Source organism: Nycticebus coucang, chromosome 22 (assembly GCF_027406575.1).
Source record: "Nycticebus coucang isolate mNycCou1 chromosome 22, mNycCou1.pri, whole genome shotgun sequence".
NCBI lineage: Eukaryota > Metazoa > Chordata > Mammalia > Primates > Lorisidae > Nycticebus > Nycticebus coucang.
Window position 1 is genome coordinate 50,661,317 of NC_069801.1, and position 17,765 is coordinate 50,679,081.

The following is a 17,765-nucleotide window of genomic DNA, read 5'->3' on the forward strand; positions in this document are numbered from 1 at the left end:
CCCTTGGTAGAGTGGCGTGCATCATAGCTCACAGCAACCTCAAACTCTTGGGCTGGAATGATTCTCTTGCCTCTGCAACCTGAGTAGGTGGGACTACAGGCGCCCACAACACCAGGCTATTTTTAGAGACAGGGTCTTGCTCTTGCTCAGGCTGATCTCAAACTCCTAAGCTCAAGCAATCCACCCGTCTTGGCCTCCCAGAGTGCTAGGATTACAAGAACAAGATTTTATTTTATACACAGATACAGACACACACATATATACAGACTATATCGTATATTTCTTATTGTGGACTGTAGTCAAGGCTGTTTGAAAAACAATGCAGCAGAAAGGCTCAGCCACTTCAACAGTTACTGACCCAGCAACACTCCAGACTTGCCATCTAAAAAGGAGCTGCTATTCTACAGCCTTGAAAATGCAAAACTAGGAAGTGAAACACCGATATCCTACTCTGATTATGATGTGCAACTGGTAGGAAGACTTTTATTATGGACTTCAGCAAAGAAAGACCAAAATTTTGTTCATTAAACTAGTTTATTTTCCTTTTCAGTTTTAGACAAGGCATCTATAAGCAAGAGCAGGTGCGGCAAGAGAATTCACAAATAAAAATGATTCTACTTATAATTAACAAAATAAGAATACACATTTTAGGTGGCGCCCATAGCTCAGTGGGTAAGACGCTGGCCACATACACCGAGGCTGGCGGGTTCGAGCCCAGCCCGGGGCAGCTAAAAAATCAACAATGACAATTGCAACAACAACAACAAAAAGCCAGCCATTATAGTGGGTGCCTGTTGTCCCAATGGAGGGGGTGGGGGATGAGGCAAGACAATCGCTTAAGGGCAGCACCTGTGGCTCAGTGAGTAGGGCACCAGCCCCATATACTGAGGGTGGAGGGGCTGAACCCAGCTCCGGCCAAACTGCAACAAAAGAATAGCCAGGCATTGTGGAGGGCACCTGTAGTCCCAGCTACTGGTGAGGCTGAGGCAAGAGAATAGCCTAAGCCCAAGAGCTGGAGGTTGCTGTGAGCTGTGATGCCACAGCACTCTACCAAGGGCGACAAAGTGAGACTCTGTCTCTAAAAAGAAAAAAGAGAGCGATCACTTAAGCCCAAGAGTTGGAAGTTGCTGTGAGCTGTGATGGCATAGCACTCTACTGAGGGCCACATAATGAGACTCTGTCTCAAAAACAAAAAAAAAGAATACAGATTTGAAATATTTTTTAAAGACCAAAGGTGAGGGCAGCGCCTGTGGCTCAGTTGGTAAGGCGCTGGCCCACCGAGGGTGGCGGGTTCAAACCCGGCCCTGGCCAAACTGCAACCAAAACATAGCTGGGTGTTGTGGCGGGTGCCTGTAGTCCCAGCTACTCGGGAGGCTGAGGCAAGAGAATCACTTAAGCCCAGGAGTTGGAGGTTGCTGTGAGCTGTGTGAGGCCACGGCACTCTACCGAGGGCCATAAAGTGAGACTCTGTCTCTACAAAAAAAAAAGACCAAAGGTGAATAATATTATTTTATTCATTTCTTTCTTTCTTTCTTTTTTTTTTTTAAGATAAAGTCTCATTCTGTTGCCTGGGTTAGAGTGCAGTGGTGTCATCATAGCTCAAACTCCTCAACGCAAGCTAATCCTCCCACCTCAGCCTCTTAGGTAGCTGGGACTATAGGCATGCACAACCACACCTGGCTAATTTTTTAATTTTTTTGTAGAGACAGGGCCTTGCTATGTTACTGAGGCTAGTTTTCAACTCCTGGTCTCAAGCAATTCTCCCATGTTGGCCTCCCAGAGTGCTAGGATTAGAGGCATGAGCTATTGTGCCTAGCCAAAATAATATAATTTTTAAATGACATAGCAACACTGTGAAGAGAGATGTGAAGATGAAGTGTGTTAATCTCCTGCAGAAAGGTAATATCCATGACAAGAAATGACAGTATAAACATATTTATAGTTATGAATGTAACGACCAAAAGAACTAAAAAGAACAGAATTATTTCTGCCATCACATTTTTAATTTCAAGTGCTCTTTTATGTCACCTGAGTGTTCTTTTTTATTTAGCATCCTATTTTTATTTTAAGGACATGATATCCTCTCTTGTTTTTGAGGATTCTGATGACAGCTTTCTGGCTTTTTGCTTCTCACAGTTTTTTCTAAGCTGCTTTTTCCCTCTTTGCTTTTTTTGGTCTCTATCTTCTCACTGTGCTGAGGACTACAAGTAGGACCGCCTAAAGAGCAGACAGAAGTTCTGAGTGCACAGCTGAGGACTGACGACAGGCATCACTGCGGGTGATCCACATGGACTTCTGCGGGGTGAACCGTCAACTCAGTTACGTCTGGTGTTTCTTCTTGGATCGGTCAGAGTTCCTGGAGAAGCCTTCTAGTACCTGGTGGGCAACTGGACTACTTAGGAGGAAGGTGTATAAACTAATACATGAGGGATGTCTTTATTATATACAAAACCTGACAATTAAGTTCACAAACTCATCCTAGAAAAAGTGCTATACTCCTCATTGCTGAGTATCCCACAGTCACCTGTGAAGTACCACCCTTGGGAAGCTATGTACCAATGCCTATTCCACCCTCGAAAGCATTTCTAGGACGAGTTTGCAAACTTAACTGGCAGATCTCATATGGTAACAGCTCCAGAAAAAAAGCCATTTTCTGGCCATTCCAGAAAAAAAGTTCCAAAAAATGCTTTGAAGAGTGGACCAGGCGCTGGCATTGATGCATAGCTTCTCAAGGGCAGAACTTCAAAGGTGACCATGATATTCAGCAATGAGATGGGTACCACTTTTTCTAGGCTGAGTTCATGAACTTAATTGTCCGAGCTCATATATATACAGCATTTATCCCCTTATGGACTGTATGAAGAAAATTTTAGCACATAGATATCACAGAAGATAAAGGAACACTAGTACAACAACTGTTGTCTATACTGTGGGACGAGTCCTCCCTGTTGAGTCACTTACTAAATGAGTATGCCACACATTTCCTTTTCTTTTTCTTCTTAAAAATGTGGTATTCTGGGCAGCACCTGCAGCACAGTGGGTAGGGTGCCAGCCACATACACTGAGGCTGGCGGGTTCGAACCCGGGGCAGGGCCAGCTAAAACAACAATGACAACTGCAACAAAAAAATAGCCGGGCATTATGGTGGGCACCTGTAGTCCCAGCTACGTGGAAGTCTGAGGTAAAAGAATCACTTAAGCCCTAGAGTTTGAGGTTGCTGTGAGCTGTGAAGCCACAGCACTCTACCGAGGGCAACACAGTGAGACTCATCTCCAAAAACAAAAAAGAACCAAAAAAACCAAAATGTAGTATTCTGTCATCAGTTCTTGAGTTTAAGAAAATATCTAGGGCAGCGCCTGTGGCTCAGTTGGTAGGGCGCAGGCCCCATATACTGAGGGTGGCGGGTTCAAACCCGGCCCCGGCCAAACTGCAACCAAAAAATAGCCATTGTGGCAGGCGCCTGTAGTCCCAGCTACTCGGGAGGCTGAGGCAAGAGAATCGCTTAAGCCCAGGAGTTGGAGGTTGCTGTGAGCTGTGTGAGGCCACGGCACTCTACCGAGGGCCATAAAGTCAGACTCTGTCTCTACAAAAAAAAAAAAAAAAAAAGAAAGAAAATATCTATAATATTATCATCTAAAGATTCATGGTCTAAAATTCCCCTTATAGGATCAATTTCACTCACATCATTAAAGTCTAGAGCTATGCCGTCATATAGCTATTGAGCAAATGAAATGTGTCAGGTCTGAATTGAGATAGGCTGTAAACTGAAAAATACACACCAGATTTCAAAGATTTAGTATGAAAAAAGAATATAAAATACCTCATTAGTAATTTTATATTGATTATATGATAAAATGACACTAAAATTGTGTATTTAAAATAAATACTGGGTTAACTGAAATACATTAATAAAATTAATTTCTCCTGTATTTTGCTGCTGCCTCTACTAGAAAATACAAAGTTACATAGGTAGACTGCATTATAGGATAGGATTACACAGGATAGAGCTTGCCTGGAGTCTGCTGTCTCTTCACATTCATCTCCTGATGTTTCCAAATAATTATTTTAACATTGCAGTTTTCTTCCTTTACCAATGTTGGCAGAAAATTTCTTAAATGCTGAATATTCAAAGCACTTTTTTAAAAGGCTACAAAGATGTGAGTCAAGACTTCTTACATAGCTTTTCTTGAAAAATCATGCAATACGCTATGATTTCATCATTCTTCTGCTTTCTTAGTAGTCTTTTTACCACACCTGGGAATAACTAATGGGTAATGATGAAATAATTCCTAGAATGATCAAGTAGTAAATCATTTTAAGATTATGAAAATGTAAAATCACTAAGACCTATAACACGCCTTAGATTTTAAAAGGGCCCAATTACGTGAGTAATTGCAAACGAATGAATTTGTGTAATTTCTTTCTTTGTTCTTTTAAAGACTTCTAGAAAAGAATAAAAGTTATAAAAATAGCTGTGCACGGTTGCTTGCGCCTGTAATCCCAGTTACTCAAGGGGCTGAGGTGGGAGGATCACTTGAGCACAGGAGTTAGAGGCTACAAATGAGCTGTGACTGTGCCACTATACTCTAGCATGGGCAACAGAACAAGTCTCCATCTCTTAAAAAAAAGTCATAAAATATCAGTCTTTACAAACAGAAGTGCTCAAAAAAGAAATGCAAAAAATAAATTAGGTCCAACAGATCTTTATGGCATAAGAGCTAAATCAAACAGAAGTCTCAATCTGGAGCTATCCCCCCACTAATCTCACATGAGCCACATTTACACCAAAGGGTAAACAGGCCTCGGGCTGCGGACTTCAGCAAGTAACAGTACCAAGCTAGGGTTTAGAATTATTGGCTTTTTTCACTTTAACTGCCTTATCCTCAATTCAGACAGCAAAAAAGTCCTCAAAACAAAACCTGTTGTAACTTTTTTTCTAAGTGATGTGATGTCATAAGAAAAGATGTACATGTGTTTTCTGGTGGCAAAATCTGACCTGACCTGACCTCATCTAGCAGTAAAACTTGACTTCAGCCAATACAGGCTCTTTATACTCTTTATCCCACTTAATAGGACTATTCAGACATTTCCCTAGAGAAATGTATTAGTGCATCTGATTAGTGTGATTCTACCTCAGATACTGATAGAGTGTTATGTAGTATACGATACATGTATGTATATAGAGAGACGCACATATACATACACACAATGTTACATTTTTAATATCCAAAAACATCTGAATTCTGAAATTAGGGTAGGTTTAGAGATAAGGGACTAAGATGTATTCAATTTGTAGCAAGTCAAACTAGTTTTCCTTTTATAATAGTGATATAAAATGTCTTTTTCAGTAAAATTTATGTTAAAAATGAAATGACTTAAAATATTAAGTAAATAAAAGTTAAGGTAAATATGACAAATTACGGTAATAGCATGTGGTAATAAAAGTTATGACAAAAATTACGAATACAGCATATGAATAACCTAAATTTGAACTATGCATCTATTTACTGCTGGGTCTCCTAGGCACCAAATTGGGGTGGACTATCAAGGAGTTGGGGTGATCCAAGTTTGATTTTGATTCAGACTCAACCATTTACTGGGTATGATCATGAATAAGTCACACAAATAGCTATCATCTTTCTGAGAGAATCTCCATTATGCTAACCTAACAGCACTGCTATGAGAAGTCTTTAAAAGCATTTCTTTTGGAATACTATACAAATGTTAGGTAAAGGATTCTAGAGAAACAAAGAATAGGTTCTGACTTGCAGAATATTGGTCAAAGATCGCTAGGCTTTCAAATTCATAGCTCTGACCCCCAAGAATATTCCTTTCGTTTTCCCCATTCTTCCTTCTAACTCCTAGATCCTTGACGAATCCATTAATGACCTCATACCCCTCTTTCTAGTCCCTATTTGCAAGACTAGCTTAGATTCACCTGATCATCCTGCATTTCCAGCAACGGTGGTACTGTGTCCCTTTATCACAAATTAATTTTTTGTATGATTACAGCTCACAGTCTGTAAACTCCTGGCGGGCAGGAACCATGTCTGTCTGTTTCCATTCTGCATCTTATCACATGCTAACTGCTTGATAATTAATACTGGACACACGGGGCTGTTAATGGCATAAAGGTAAACTTCAACATATATATATATTTTTGGAGACAGAGTCTCATTATGTCGCCCTCGATAGAGTGCGGTGGCATCACAGCTCGCAGCAATCTCAAACTCTTGGGCTTAAGCGATTCTCTTGCCTCAGCCTCCCAAGTAGTTGGGACTATAGGCGTCCACCACAATGCCCGGCTTTTTTTTTTTTTTTTTTTTTGGTAGTTGTCATTGTTTGGCAGGCCCAGGCTGGTTCGAACCCACCAGCCCTGGTGCATGTGGCCAGCACCTTGGCTGCTGAACTACAGGCACCGAGCCAATATTTCAAACAGATAAAAATTTGACTTTCAGGGCGGCGCCTGTGGCTCAGTTAGTAAGGCGCCGGCTCCATATACTGAGGGTGGCGGGTTCAAACCCAGCCCCGGCCAAACTGCAACCAAAAAATAGCCGGGCATTGTGGCGGGCACCTGTAGTCCCAGCTACTTGGGAGGCTGAGGCAAGAGAATCTCTTAAGCCCAGGAGTTGGAGGTTGCTGTGAGCTGTGTGAGGCCACGGCACTCTACCGAGGGCCATAAAGTGAGACTCTGTCTCTACAAAAAAAAAAAAAAAAAATTTGACTTTCAGATGATGAAGCAAAAAATATATAAGGCTGATCTACACCAAGATGACAATGGCTTGGTCAAAGAAAATAAGGCTTTCTGAAAAATGCAAAACATTATTCCAAAGATGAAAAGGGGGCCGGCACAGTGGCTCACACCTGTGATCCTACCACTCTGGGAAGCTGAGACAGGTGGATCGCCTGAGCTAGGAGTTCAAGACCAGCCTCAGCAAAAGTGAAACCCCATCTCTACTAAAAATAGAAAAACCAGCTGGGCATTATAGCGGGCACCTATAGTCCCAGCTACTTGGGAGGCTGAGGCAAGAGGATCATTTGAGCCCAAGAGTTTGAAGTAACTGTGAACTATGAATACAGCACTCTACCCAGGGCACAGAGTGAGACTCTGTCTCAAAAAATAAATATCTTTAAAAAATATTAAAAAATAAAGATGAAAAGGAGATGGATAGTGGTAATTATTGCATAATTATGTGAATATACTTAATGCCACAGGACTGTACACTAAAAATGGTTAGAATGGTAAATTTACCACAATTTAAAAAAAATTTTAATTATAAAAAATACCATTCTGGTCCCCAACCTTATATACAAGGACCCCTTTTAAAGACAACAAATATTGTGGCTATCACAGGATCATAGTTGTTCTACATCCACTGATAGAGGAAGTAACTACCATGAACTCAGTAATGCTCTCAAATGAACTTGTATTTTAATTGTTCAAAACAGCATGTCGAAACCTCTGAGAAATAGCTGCAAATGCGTTAAACACACAACAATCATTCAGATGATAATAACATTTGTGTGGACTCACGAGTTCCCCTTTGTAATAAATGTGGTCTCCCAGGACAGCGGGGCCACTGGTAGGAACCACTGCTCTAGAATATCCATTACTCCAGGCCGGGCGTGATGGCTCACACCTGTAATCCCAGCACTCTGGGAGGCTGAGGTGGGTGGATCACCTGAGCTCACAGGTTTGAGACCAGCCAGAGCCAGAGCAAGACCCCTGTCTCTAAAAATAGCAAGGTGTTATGGCGGGCACCTATAGTCCCAGCTACTTGGGAAGCTGAGGCAAGAGAATCACTTGAGCCCAAGAGTCTGAGGTTACTATGAGCTGTGATGCCACAGCACTCTATCAGAGGCAATGAAGTGAGACTCTGTCTCAAAACTTAATTAATTAATTAAAAAAAAACATATATATATAATATCCATCACTCCACTCCTTGCTCTCTGAATGGTTTGAAAAGTGAAAAGCTCCCTTGCCTTTCACATTTTACTTTTAATGATTCACAGTGAAATGGCTGATGTTAATGATACCGAAAAGTAAAACAAAAGGATGGTACAGTTCCACACAATTGTTCCTTAGTAACACTCAGAAGCCAGCATTGTACAACTTGTCTTAAATTACAGAGTTTCACTAAGTATCCCTTCTAGATCAAAAAATATAAAACCCAAAACATATATAACAGGGCTCATAGAAGTCACATCACATTCCACCTTCTCAAAATGAAAGGACAATTTGGGATCGTTTTAATCCATCCAGTACATCAGAATTGTCACTCAATTGTGGCCCCAGAAAGGAACCCTCTGCCCAGTGAACTGGAAATGAAGCAGCCCAGCAGCCATCCAGTAAGCATTAATAAATGCTTGCCATTTGCCAAGAATACAGAGATGAGACAAAGTCCTGGCCTCTACTCTGGCTAATTTGAATACAAGATAATAAAAGTCAATAAAGACAATACAGTGTTGAAATAGAAGTTAGAGAGCACAGCCAAACAAAAGTAGATAAATGCGCCTAGGCAAAGAAGGAAAGAGAAGGTACATACACAGAGTTGGTTAAGTTAAAAAAACAAGATAATCCTAGAACTCCGGGAGGCTGAGGTTGGGAGATCTCTTCATCTCAGCAGTTCAAGACCAGCCTAAACAACAGCAAGATCCTGTCTCTACTAAAAACAGAAAAAATTAGCCACGCATGGTGGCAAGTAACTATAGTCCCAACTACTCAAGAGGCTGAGGTAAGAAGATGGCTTAAGCCAGGAGTTTGGGGATGCTGTGAGCTAGGCTGACACCATGGCACTCTAGCCCAGGTGACAGAGTGAGACTCTGCTTCCAAAAAAAAAAAAAATGAAAAAAAAAAAGAAAGAAAAAGAAAATAACAGGCAGCACCTGTGGCTCAGTGAGTAGGGCGCCAGCCCCATATACCGAGGGTGGCAGGTTCAAACCCGGCCCCAGCTGAACTGCAACAACAACAAAATAGCCAGGCGTTGTCACGGGCACCTGTAGTCCCAGCTACTCAGGAGGCTGAGGCAAGAGAATCGCCTAAACCCAAGAGCTGGAGGTTGCTACGAGCTGTGACACCACAGCACTCTACCGAGGGTGACAAAAAAAAAGAAAAGAAAAGAAAAGAAGATCGTATTTGGGGGTAAAACTGAATACTTTATTGTGGTTAACATCACCGTTAGCAGAGCAGAGGAAGAGCAGAGTGGCTAGAATCAGTACATGAAGGATCACATTTAATAGCAGGGGCAAGAGGCCACAGCAATAATTCTGGACAGGAACACCAAGAGCCTGAAGCAAGGCCCAGGCAGGAGGGACAGACAAGAGGATGAGTGGACACAGGTTTGACCCCTTGGGGTTATGCCACACACACAGCTGAAGGACTTGGGGACAAGTGAGTTGAAGGAATCAGTAATAAAACGGTTGAAACGATAGACTATAAGGTCTAATCTAATCTGGACAGGGAAAGACATATAAATATATAGCCATGGAAAGAAAAAGATCATGGGAAAAGGAACTGGAACTATTGATAAGATCAAAGAAACTTTCCAAAAGCAGCAAGGGTATGAGAGGGCTGTACTTGGAACCAGGGCTTCTACAATGGGTCCATGAATCTCAGGATAAAATTAAGGCAGGACAAACTGGCGGATAAAAATTACATGTTTACCTTCGCTAAGCTCTAATTAAAATTTAGTATTTCCTTCAACTACAAATGTAAAAAACAAATCCTAGTAGCATTAGCACTTCCTGTGACTTTGTCAACAAGAGAAATCACAAATATCTGCATATCACATTAATATGTTACAATTACCTTGAAATACCATTTGTCTTATAATTACTTCAAAATGCTGAGTTACTAGACTCACTTATAGATCTTTTTTCTTTTTGAAATGGGATCATACTACATCACCCATGCTGGTCTCAAACTCCTAGCTTCAAATGATCTTCCCACCTCAGATTCCTCCATAGCCGGGACAACAGGTAACACCACTGTGTCTAGCTCATTTTTTTAATTATTTTTTTTTAAGAGACAAGGTCTCACTATGTTGCCCAGGCTGGTCTTGAACAATCCTCCTGTCTCAGCCCCCTGAGTAGCCAGGATTATGAGCATGAGCCACCACACCCAGCAAAAAGTACATACTGCCATACCACAAATTTAACTTCTTGATAATTATATTTCAGTTATATTATAATTGATTCCCTTTCTAATCCTAAGTACTTTATTTGATGTGTTTAAGAACATTATTCTGAGAAAAACAATGCATGAGTTTTACCAAACTGCCAAAGGGATCTTTGACACAAAACATTTAAAGGCTCTGCCTTAGAGATTAGAAATCTTGGAGTTTCAAGCTCTGTACGGGGAGTTTTTAGGGGATAATGAGGCCGAGGTGATAGTCCCAGACTGCCAATTATACCAACAAGTAAGGAAGAAGTCAAGCAACCCTGCAGCCAGGGTGGGGAAAGACTATCCGCATAGACACTGAATCATTCATTAAATAGATCTCAGAATGTGAAGTGGAAAAAGACAGACTGTGGGGCAGTCTGCAAAATCTGACGACTGGAGAATACAACCAAAAGGCTGTGACGAGGCCTGGGGAAAACAGACGTTACCAGCCTCACACTAAGAGCAGCTTTTATACTCAGAAGCTAAGTACCAAGTCACTGGTCCTATTCTTTACTCCTTTTACTTCTTCCTACCACCCCCAAACAGGCCTCTTTGCCCCATTCTACTCTGTCTATGAAAAGTATCCTCTATTCCAACGTCTCTGTTTCACAGTAAGCAGGGCCTGCTATGGCTTAAATTTGTCCCCTCAAAAGCGTGTGCTAGAAACTTGATCCCTAGTGATACCGTGCTGCAAGGTGAGGAGGACCCCATTCTCATGAATGAGTTAAGCTGTTTATAAAAAGGCTTGCACTGTGTGTTGATCTCTCGCTCTCCCGGCCATGTAATGCCTTCCACCATGTTATGACACAGCAATAAGGCCTTTCCAGAGGCAGCCCCTCAATCTTGGATTTCTCAGCCTCCAGGACTACGAGCCAAATAAATTTCTGTTCATTATAATTACCTAGTCTGGCTCAGCGCCCATGCTCAATGGTTAGGGTGCCGGCCACATACACCAGGGCTGGCAGGTTCGAACCCAGCCTGCACCTGCTAAACAACAATAACAACTGCAACAAAAAATAGCTGGGCGTTGTGGCAGGCACCTGTAGTCCCAGCTACTTGGGAGGCTGAGGCAAGAAAACCAGAACCACTTAAGCCCAAGATTTGAGGTTGCCGTGAACTGTGACGCCATAGCACTCAACCAAGGGCAACACAGTGAGAACTCTGTCTCCAAAAAATAAATAAATAAATAAATAATAAAATAAATAAATAAATTACCTAGTCTGTGGTATTCTGTATAGCAGCATAAAAAAATCTGTAATGCTATGATTTAATAATAAAAAAAAAATCTGTAATGCTTATCTTCCTATCAAACAGACTACAATCAAATAGATTGCTTTCCTTCTAATCAATGATCAAGAAGAACTAAGAATTTTGGTGGGGGAGGGTAAGAACAGTGTAATTTTGGCACAAAATATTTCTTGGGCAGTGTGATCTTTATGAAATCAATACAATGAATGTTAACCAGCATTTTTAAAAATTAAATGGAATAGAAAATATTAAGATGCACTGCACATAGTAAAAGGTAAATACTATTCCAGGAATCTTTTCTTTCTTTACATACACATACACACATATATTCTTAGTCTTATGGAAACATACTATAGATCAGTGGTTCTCAACCTTCCTAATGCCACGGCCCTTTAATACAGTTCCTGTGGGTCATGACCCACAAGTTGAGAACTGCTGCTATAGATGAAGGTCTAAAAAGTTGTGAGAGCCACAGTTCTAAGGAAAAAGAACCATTCTCTCTGAAGAAAGAATAACATGCAAGGGGAAAAAACCAGGATAAGACGGCAGACACATTCGGAAGGAATAAGGGGTGTGGATCTTAGGCTTTTCCTGGGTCTACTCTGCTGCTCAGGCCCTGCAACCCACCCGGTTCCAGTTCCTGCTCTGCCACCTGTGAGACTGTGTAAGCTTCATTCATCTGTACAGAAAGACAAAATAATCCATCTCGCTTACTTTACAGGCTTGAAAACCAAGTAAAATAATGATATGAATTCACTTTGTAGACTAAAAAAATTATTTTGTTACTCTCATTTTATTTTAAGCTACACTGCCAGAGCCGTAAAAAATAAACTGTTAGGAGCACCAACACCATACCCAAACCAGCTTACCCCATTGTGTTGTTAGAAAAGACACGTACTAGAAGCTGTGGGGAAATACTAGGAAATTATTTCCTTAGCAAAAGGTAGTTGGGAAAGAGTACAAATGCTAACACTCTCGACGTGAATACACGTCTCAAGTAAGATGCGTGGGAAAGTGGGCACAAAAAGTACTTAAAAAAATTACTGTAAAGGGTAAAATGAACTGACTTTTGAAGAAAGGAACAGTGAAACATGCTTTTTCTTTATATCTTAAACGGTTTCAAAGACTAAAAGATACAGCACCAATCACCCATCAGACCTAGTCTGGCGCTCTCCTCCAGAAAGCCCACCACTGCCCCCAGCTGCTGCCTCTAAATGCCTCAGGTGACACATCATTCATATTAGAGGGTGCCATAAAATGTATCACCCAATGTGAAATTAGGAAAGGAAGCCTACTCCAACACAGGAAGCATGTACTTTATTTTTTGTCTATTTTTAAGTCTAGGACTAAAAAGACTTGTTAAAGTCTTTAGTTAGATGTTAAAACTAACCGTCTAGCCTGCTGCTGGGCATGCTCTGGCCTCTGCTCTTGGGCCTCTAGCCAATAGGGCACTTACATGCATGGGTAATCTAATTACAGCACCCTTTCGGATTATGTAAGGATTCAAACTTATATCCCTGGTCACAATGGCAATATCCTAAATAATCTGTTTAATACCAGAGGCATATCCTACAGGTTCAGTATACATTCATTTTCTCTTTCTATAAAACTTTTATAAACAAATTAAAAAAAATTTTTTCTGTCTTTTAGATAGTTATTTCCTGAGGGTCATAGTAATACCATTATTTTAACTTTCAATATGTTTGCACTCAATAAAAGAAACAAACAGAAACTAAGAGGTGGGGTGGGAGGGAGAGGATGACCTCTACCTCCGCCCAACCCACAGATTGCTTACCTCTTGCAGTGTCAATAAAGTATTAAGGATAGCTGGTAGTGTAGTCTGGACAACTCCAAATCTGTCTTCTGTAAATGATGCTGCTACTAAGTGAGACAGACCTCAAGAGGAACAGAAAAAAAAAAGTTAAAAATAAATAAAAATTAGGTAAATCTGGCTTGGCGCCTGTAACATAGTGGTTATGGCGCCAGCCACATACACCAAAGTTGGAGGGTTCGAGCCCGGCCCCGTGCAGCTAACCAATAATGACAACTACAACAAAAAATAGCTGGGTGTTGTAGCAGGTGTCTGTAGTCCCAGGTACTTGGGAGGGTGAAGCAAGAGAATCGCTTGAGCCCAAGAGTCTGAGATTGCTGTGAGCTGTGATGCCACAGCACGCTACCAAGGGTGACATAGTGAGATTTTGTCTCAAAAAAACAAAACAAATGGGGCAGTGCCTATGGCTCAAAGGAGGAGGGCGCCGGCCCCGTACGCCAGAGATGGCAGGTTCAAACCCAGCCCCAGCCAAAAAAAAAAAAAAAAAAATTAGGCAATCTATTCGTAATACATCTATTTGAGGAAGAACTCGTACTCTCAATATAGAAAGAACTACAAATAAGAGAGGGGGAATAAATATAAAAATGAGCACAAGATCAGAATAGGAACAGAAGAAATGCTTAACTCCATCAGTCATGACTAAAATGACAATGTCTCTGGCTTTATGTTCTATTAGGAAAAAGATCATCTTTTAAATAATTTTGTGTTAGGTAGTGAAAAGTACTAGAAAGAAAGAGCGTGGTAAGGGAGTAGAGTGACAGTTCTGAGGAGGATACTTCTCAGAAGGTGGTCAGAGGAAAAGAAATAGTTCTTTAACAACTAAGTTTAAATCTTTAGTATAAGTTAACATAAATTAAAAACAATTTATTTGTCATTTTATTTTGGAGTAGAGAAAGCTAATAACAGGCTCAATTTCCCTACTATGTATAAGAAAAAAATCTGCCTAAATCAGAGTATACCTACATTTCTTTAAGAAATGATCTATACAAAGCAAAGATACAAAAATGTATTTGAAAATACAAAGAAAGAGATCAAAGCCAAGAACTGAACTTCCAGTTGTAGAGTTAGTTTAGTTAGTAGGAATGCAAGTGCAGCAAGACCCACGACGGGATCCTTTGCTTTGCTTTCCTGAGATCTATGGCTGGATGAAATGATGTATGAAATAAATGCAGAGCCAGCCTGATATTCGTAGCTGCATCCTGGAAGCCTCACAAAAAAGTGTGTGCAGCCTCCCGAACCTCCACTGCTCCTAACACTAGCTCTTTGTCTTTGTCTATTATTTCTCTATAATTTTAATAATAATTCTCCAATGGTTTCTCGCACCTCCAGGCCACTAGGAAGTAAAGTAGACTCAGAGGGGGTTGGGGCCAGTTTCCTCGATACACTGTAGCTATAATAGCCTTACAAGAATGATTTTTACCAATTTTTCTTTCATTCAGTTTTCTAAATCAAGTAGTACAGAATAAGAAATATATGTTGTAAGAGTCACATGTAAAACTTCTTGAGTCTGATACTTTACGGAAGGAAAGGTTTTGCTTTTGATAAATGTTGCTTATTTAACATGTATTGCTCAATTAAGATTTTGTACGTCTTACTGTGTTAGTTATGGCATTTCACATTTTCTAGAACTATATTCATTTTACCTTTAATTTCAACTTTTATTTACTTGTTTATGATAAAAATATACATGTATTATATTCGACTATAAAGTCTACGAATAAGAACTTAAAAAAAATTCTGAAATATTATTGACTGCTGCAAACCAAGGCATAACCAATGATAAAATCATGCCATGTTCCCTAAAGGGTATATTAAATTAACAGTAAAACATAATGTTCAATGGATTCTAAATTTCATGTGGAAAATATACAGCATTGATAAGAAAGTTTTGGAAAAAAATTCTAAGAATCTGCCATAGCAGAGATTAAAGGGGAAAAGAGTAACAAAAGAACATGAAGCATCTTTGAAATATGCTACAGATAAATGAATAAATAAATCAGGAGATTAAATTGAAAGTTAAGAAATAAGAATTTTATGTATGATAAATGTGATATTTTATATTAAAATATATACATGGATTATTGAACAAATCATACTGAGAAATATGGCAATTTATATTTTACATCATATAATCACACAGATAATTCAGATGGAGTAAAAATTTAAAGAAAAATATAAAGCTCCAAAATTATTACAATGAAGCATATGAAAACATAATTTAGTATCAGGTCATCACATTAGAAGGGTTTTCCTTAGTAGAAAATAGAGGAAGGGAATAAATGATATAATGCAACACTTCCTAGAGGAAAAGAATTTAATATCATTGATACACAAACCGATAAAAAAAAAATGTAGTTCACTAGATATATGTCCAAATAATATGAGATTTCCAGAAGAAATTAAAAATAGGTAAAAAAAAACATAGAAAGATGCTTAATTTCACTAATCATCATAGATATTTAACTTTTTAAAGGTGAAATATAATTTTAATACATCAAACCATAAATAAAAAAAAAAAGAATTGAACTTCCATGGATGGGATTGTACTTCAACATTTAACGAATAATTAAAATTGCAGTTACAGCTCCAAGACTGCTTACCTTCTAATGCCCAAATGTGCATTTGGGCATCTGAAAAAACAGCCTGAATGGAGGCCTCCGGGTGCTATAAATAAAACAAAAACATTTAAGTAAGTTCCCTGGGTGGAAACTGTTATTTCACTTCATCAAATACGCAGGCTGTAACAACAACAACAAAAACTTGATGGTTGCCTCCCAAGCATTAAAATCTGATATAAATGCTTACATTTAGCTTGATAATTCTTGATTTAACCACAATAAAGCATTCTGCCATTAATTTGTGTGATCCTTGCCAAGTCTCCAAATCTCTATGTGCCTCAGTTTCTTACATAAAATAACAATTACACGGGGCAGCACCTATCACTCAAAGGAGTAGGGCGCTGGTTCAAACCCAGCCCCAGCCATAAACTGCAAAAAACAAAAATTACACATGGTCAACTCACCTCAGAGGATTAGTATAAGAGATCACTTAAAAGAATGGTTAAGAAAGCTCTTTTCTGGGGTGGCACCTGTGGTCAAGTGGGTAGGGTGCCGGCCCCATATGCCGGAGGTGGCAGGTTCAAACCCAGCCCCGGCCAAAAAAAAAAGAAAGCTCTTTTCTGCAAGGGTAGATGTCAGATCTATTAAGTATAGAGTATAAATGTCTTAACACAATAATTAAGTAAACAAGATGAGGTATATATTAATCAGTGTGATGTAAACGCTCCAAATTCTATATGAAATCAGCACACTGTACCCCATAAATGCATTAATGTATACATGATCTATGTGTTTATGATTTAATAAAAAAATTAAAATAATAAATAAATAAAAAGAAAGCTCTTTTTAAAACAAAAAGAACTGCCCAAATACTTATTACCTCTTAAACTGTCTACCCTCAACCCCACTCTAAAGAAAAATCACCGAAACTTCTTTAATATGAGACTATGGAACAACAATTGGCCCATTTAAACAAATTCTGGCCTATGAAGTATAACATAATAAGCCCGTTAAATTACATTTCCCAACATCAAATAGCAGTGTCTAGAACTCCTTGTCATACAATAGATCCGCTTGCAAAATTAGAATCAAAAGCAGCTATTCATTTCCAAGGAAAAAGGAAATCCTGGTCCAGCACCTGCTTTGCCACTTCCTGGCTATGTGCCCTTAGGTTGGCTACTTGGCCCCTCTGAGCCTCAGGTTTCCTTATCAGTAAAATGAGGACAAAAAGACCCATCTCACAGGAATGCTGTTAGAACTGAATGAGGAAACGTAACTGAAAAGAGAATGTGGCACACATAAGTCACTCGAGCCGGGTTCTCTTCCAAGCAATGAAACCAAGCGCTAAAGTAAAACTTCAGACAACCCCTCTTCCTCTTGGGGGAAGACAAGACATCTTCCTCTATGATGGCCCAAAGCAGATTACTTTTTGGCAAAGGTAATTGCTAGTTGGATGGCTCTTCCCTTCCACCACAGCGTGAAAGTAGTTTCAAGAATTGAAATGACTCTGTGACATGTATCTATCCAGGTTGCTCAGCTCTTTTCCCTCAGGAGCATGACTGCCAAATGAGAAAATGAATAACGGATGCCAATGCAAACGTAACTTAAAAGCACTAATTGAATGAATGAAATACTCGCTAACACTGCAATATCTGCAGAGAGATGTTAGGTTTAAAAAATGAAAAACAATTTTTCCCACTACATATGGTCAAAGGTTTTGCTCATCAGAGAATTAACATACAACAATTATAGGCAGTGAAAACAGGAATCAACCATCAGCTTCTGCAGCTGATGGCAAAGTCAGAAAATCATTTCCCATGTGGCCAGAATCACAACTTTGTATCCACCGCAAATTTAACATCTGCCAGATTTCAAGATTTCTCTTTCGAACACCACATTGGTCACAAAGCAGGACAATGAGCCGTGAATCATTAGATAGCCAGAGATTTGCTCTCTCTGCAGGAAG

General features: G+C 39.7%; 1 protein-coding gene across 3 annotated transcripts in view; it reads right to left on the reverse strand.

Moving 5' to 3' along the window:
* The window catches only part of NDC1 (NDC1 transmembrane nucleoporin), a 55,145-nt gene that overhangs the window by 4,805 nt on the left and 32,575 nt on the right, over positions 1–17,765 (reverse strand). For all 3 annotated transcript variants that reach the window (XM_053575224.1, XM_053575226.1, XM_053575225.1), the window contains exons 15-16: positions 15,842–15,905; positions 13,206–13,306 (exon numbers count right to left, since the gene is read on the reverse strand). In XM_053575224.1, coding sequence (XP_053431199.1) covers positions 13,206–13,306; positions 15,842–15,905 — 165 coding nt within the window. The remainder of the gene's footprint in view (positions 1–13,205; positions 13,307–15,841; positions 15,906–17,765) is intronic.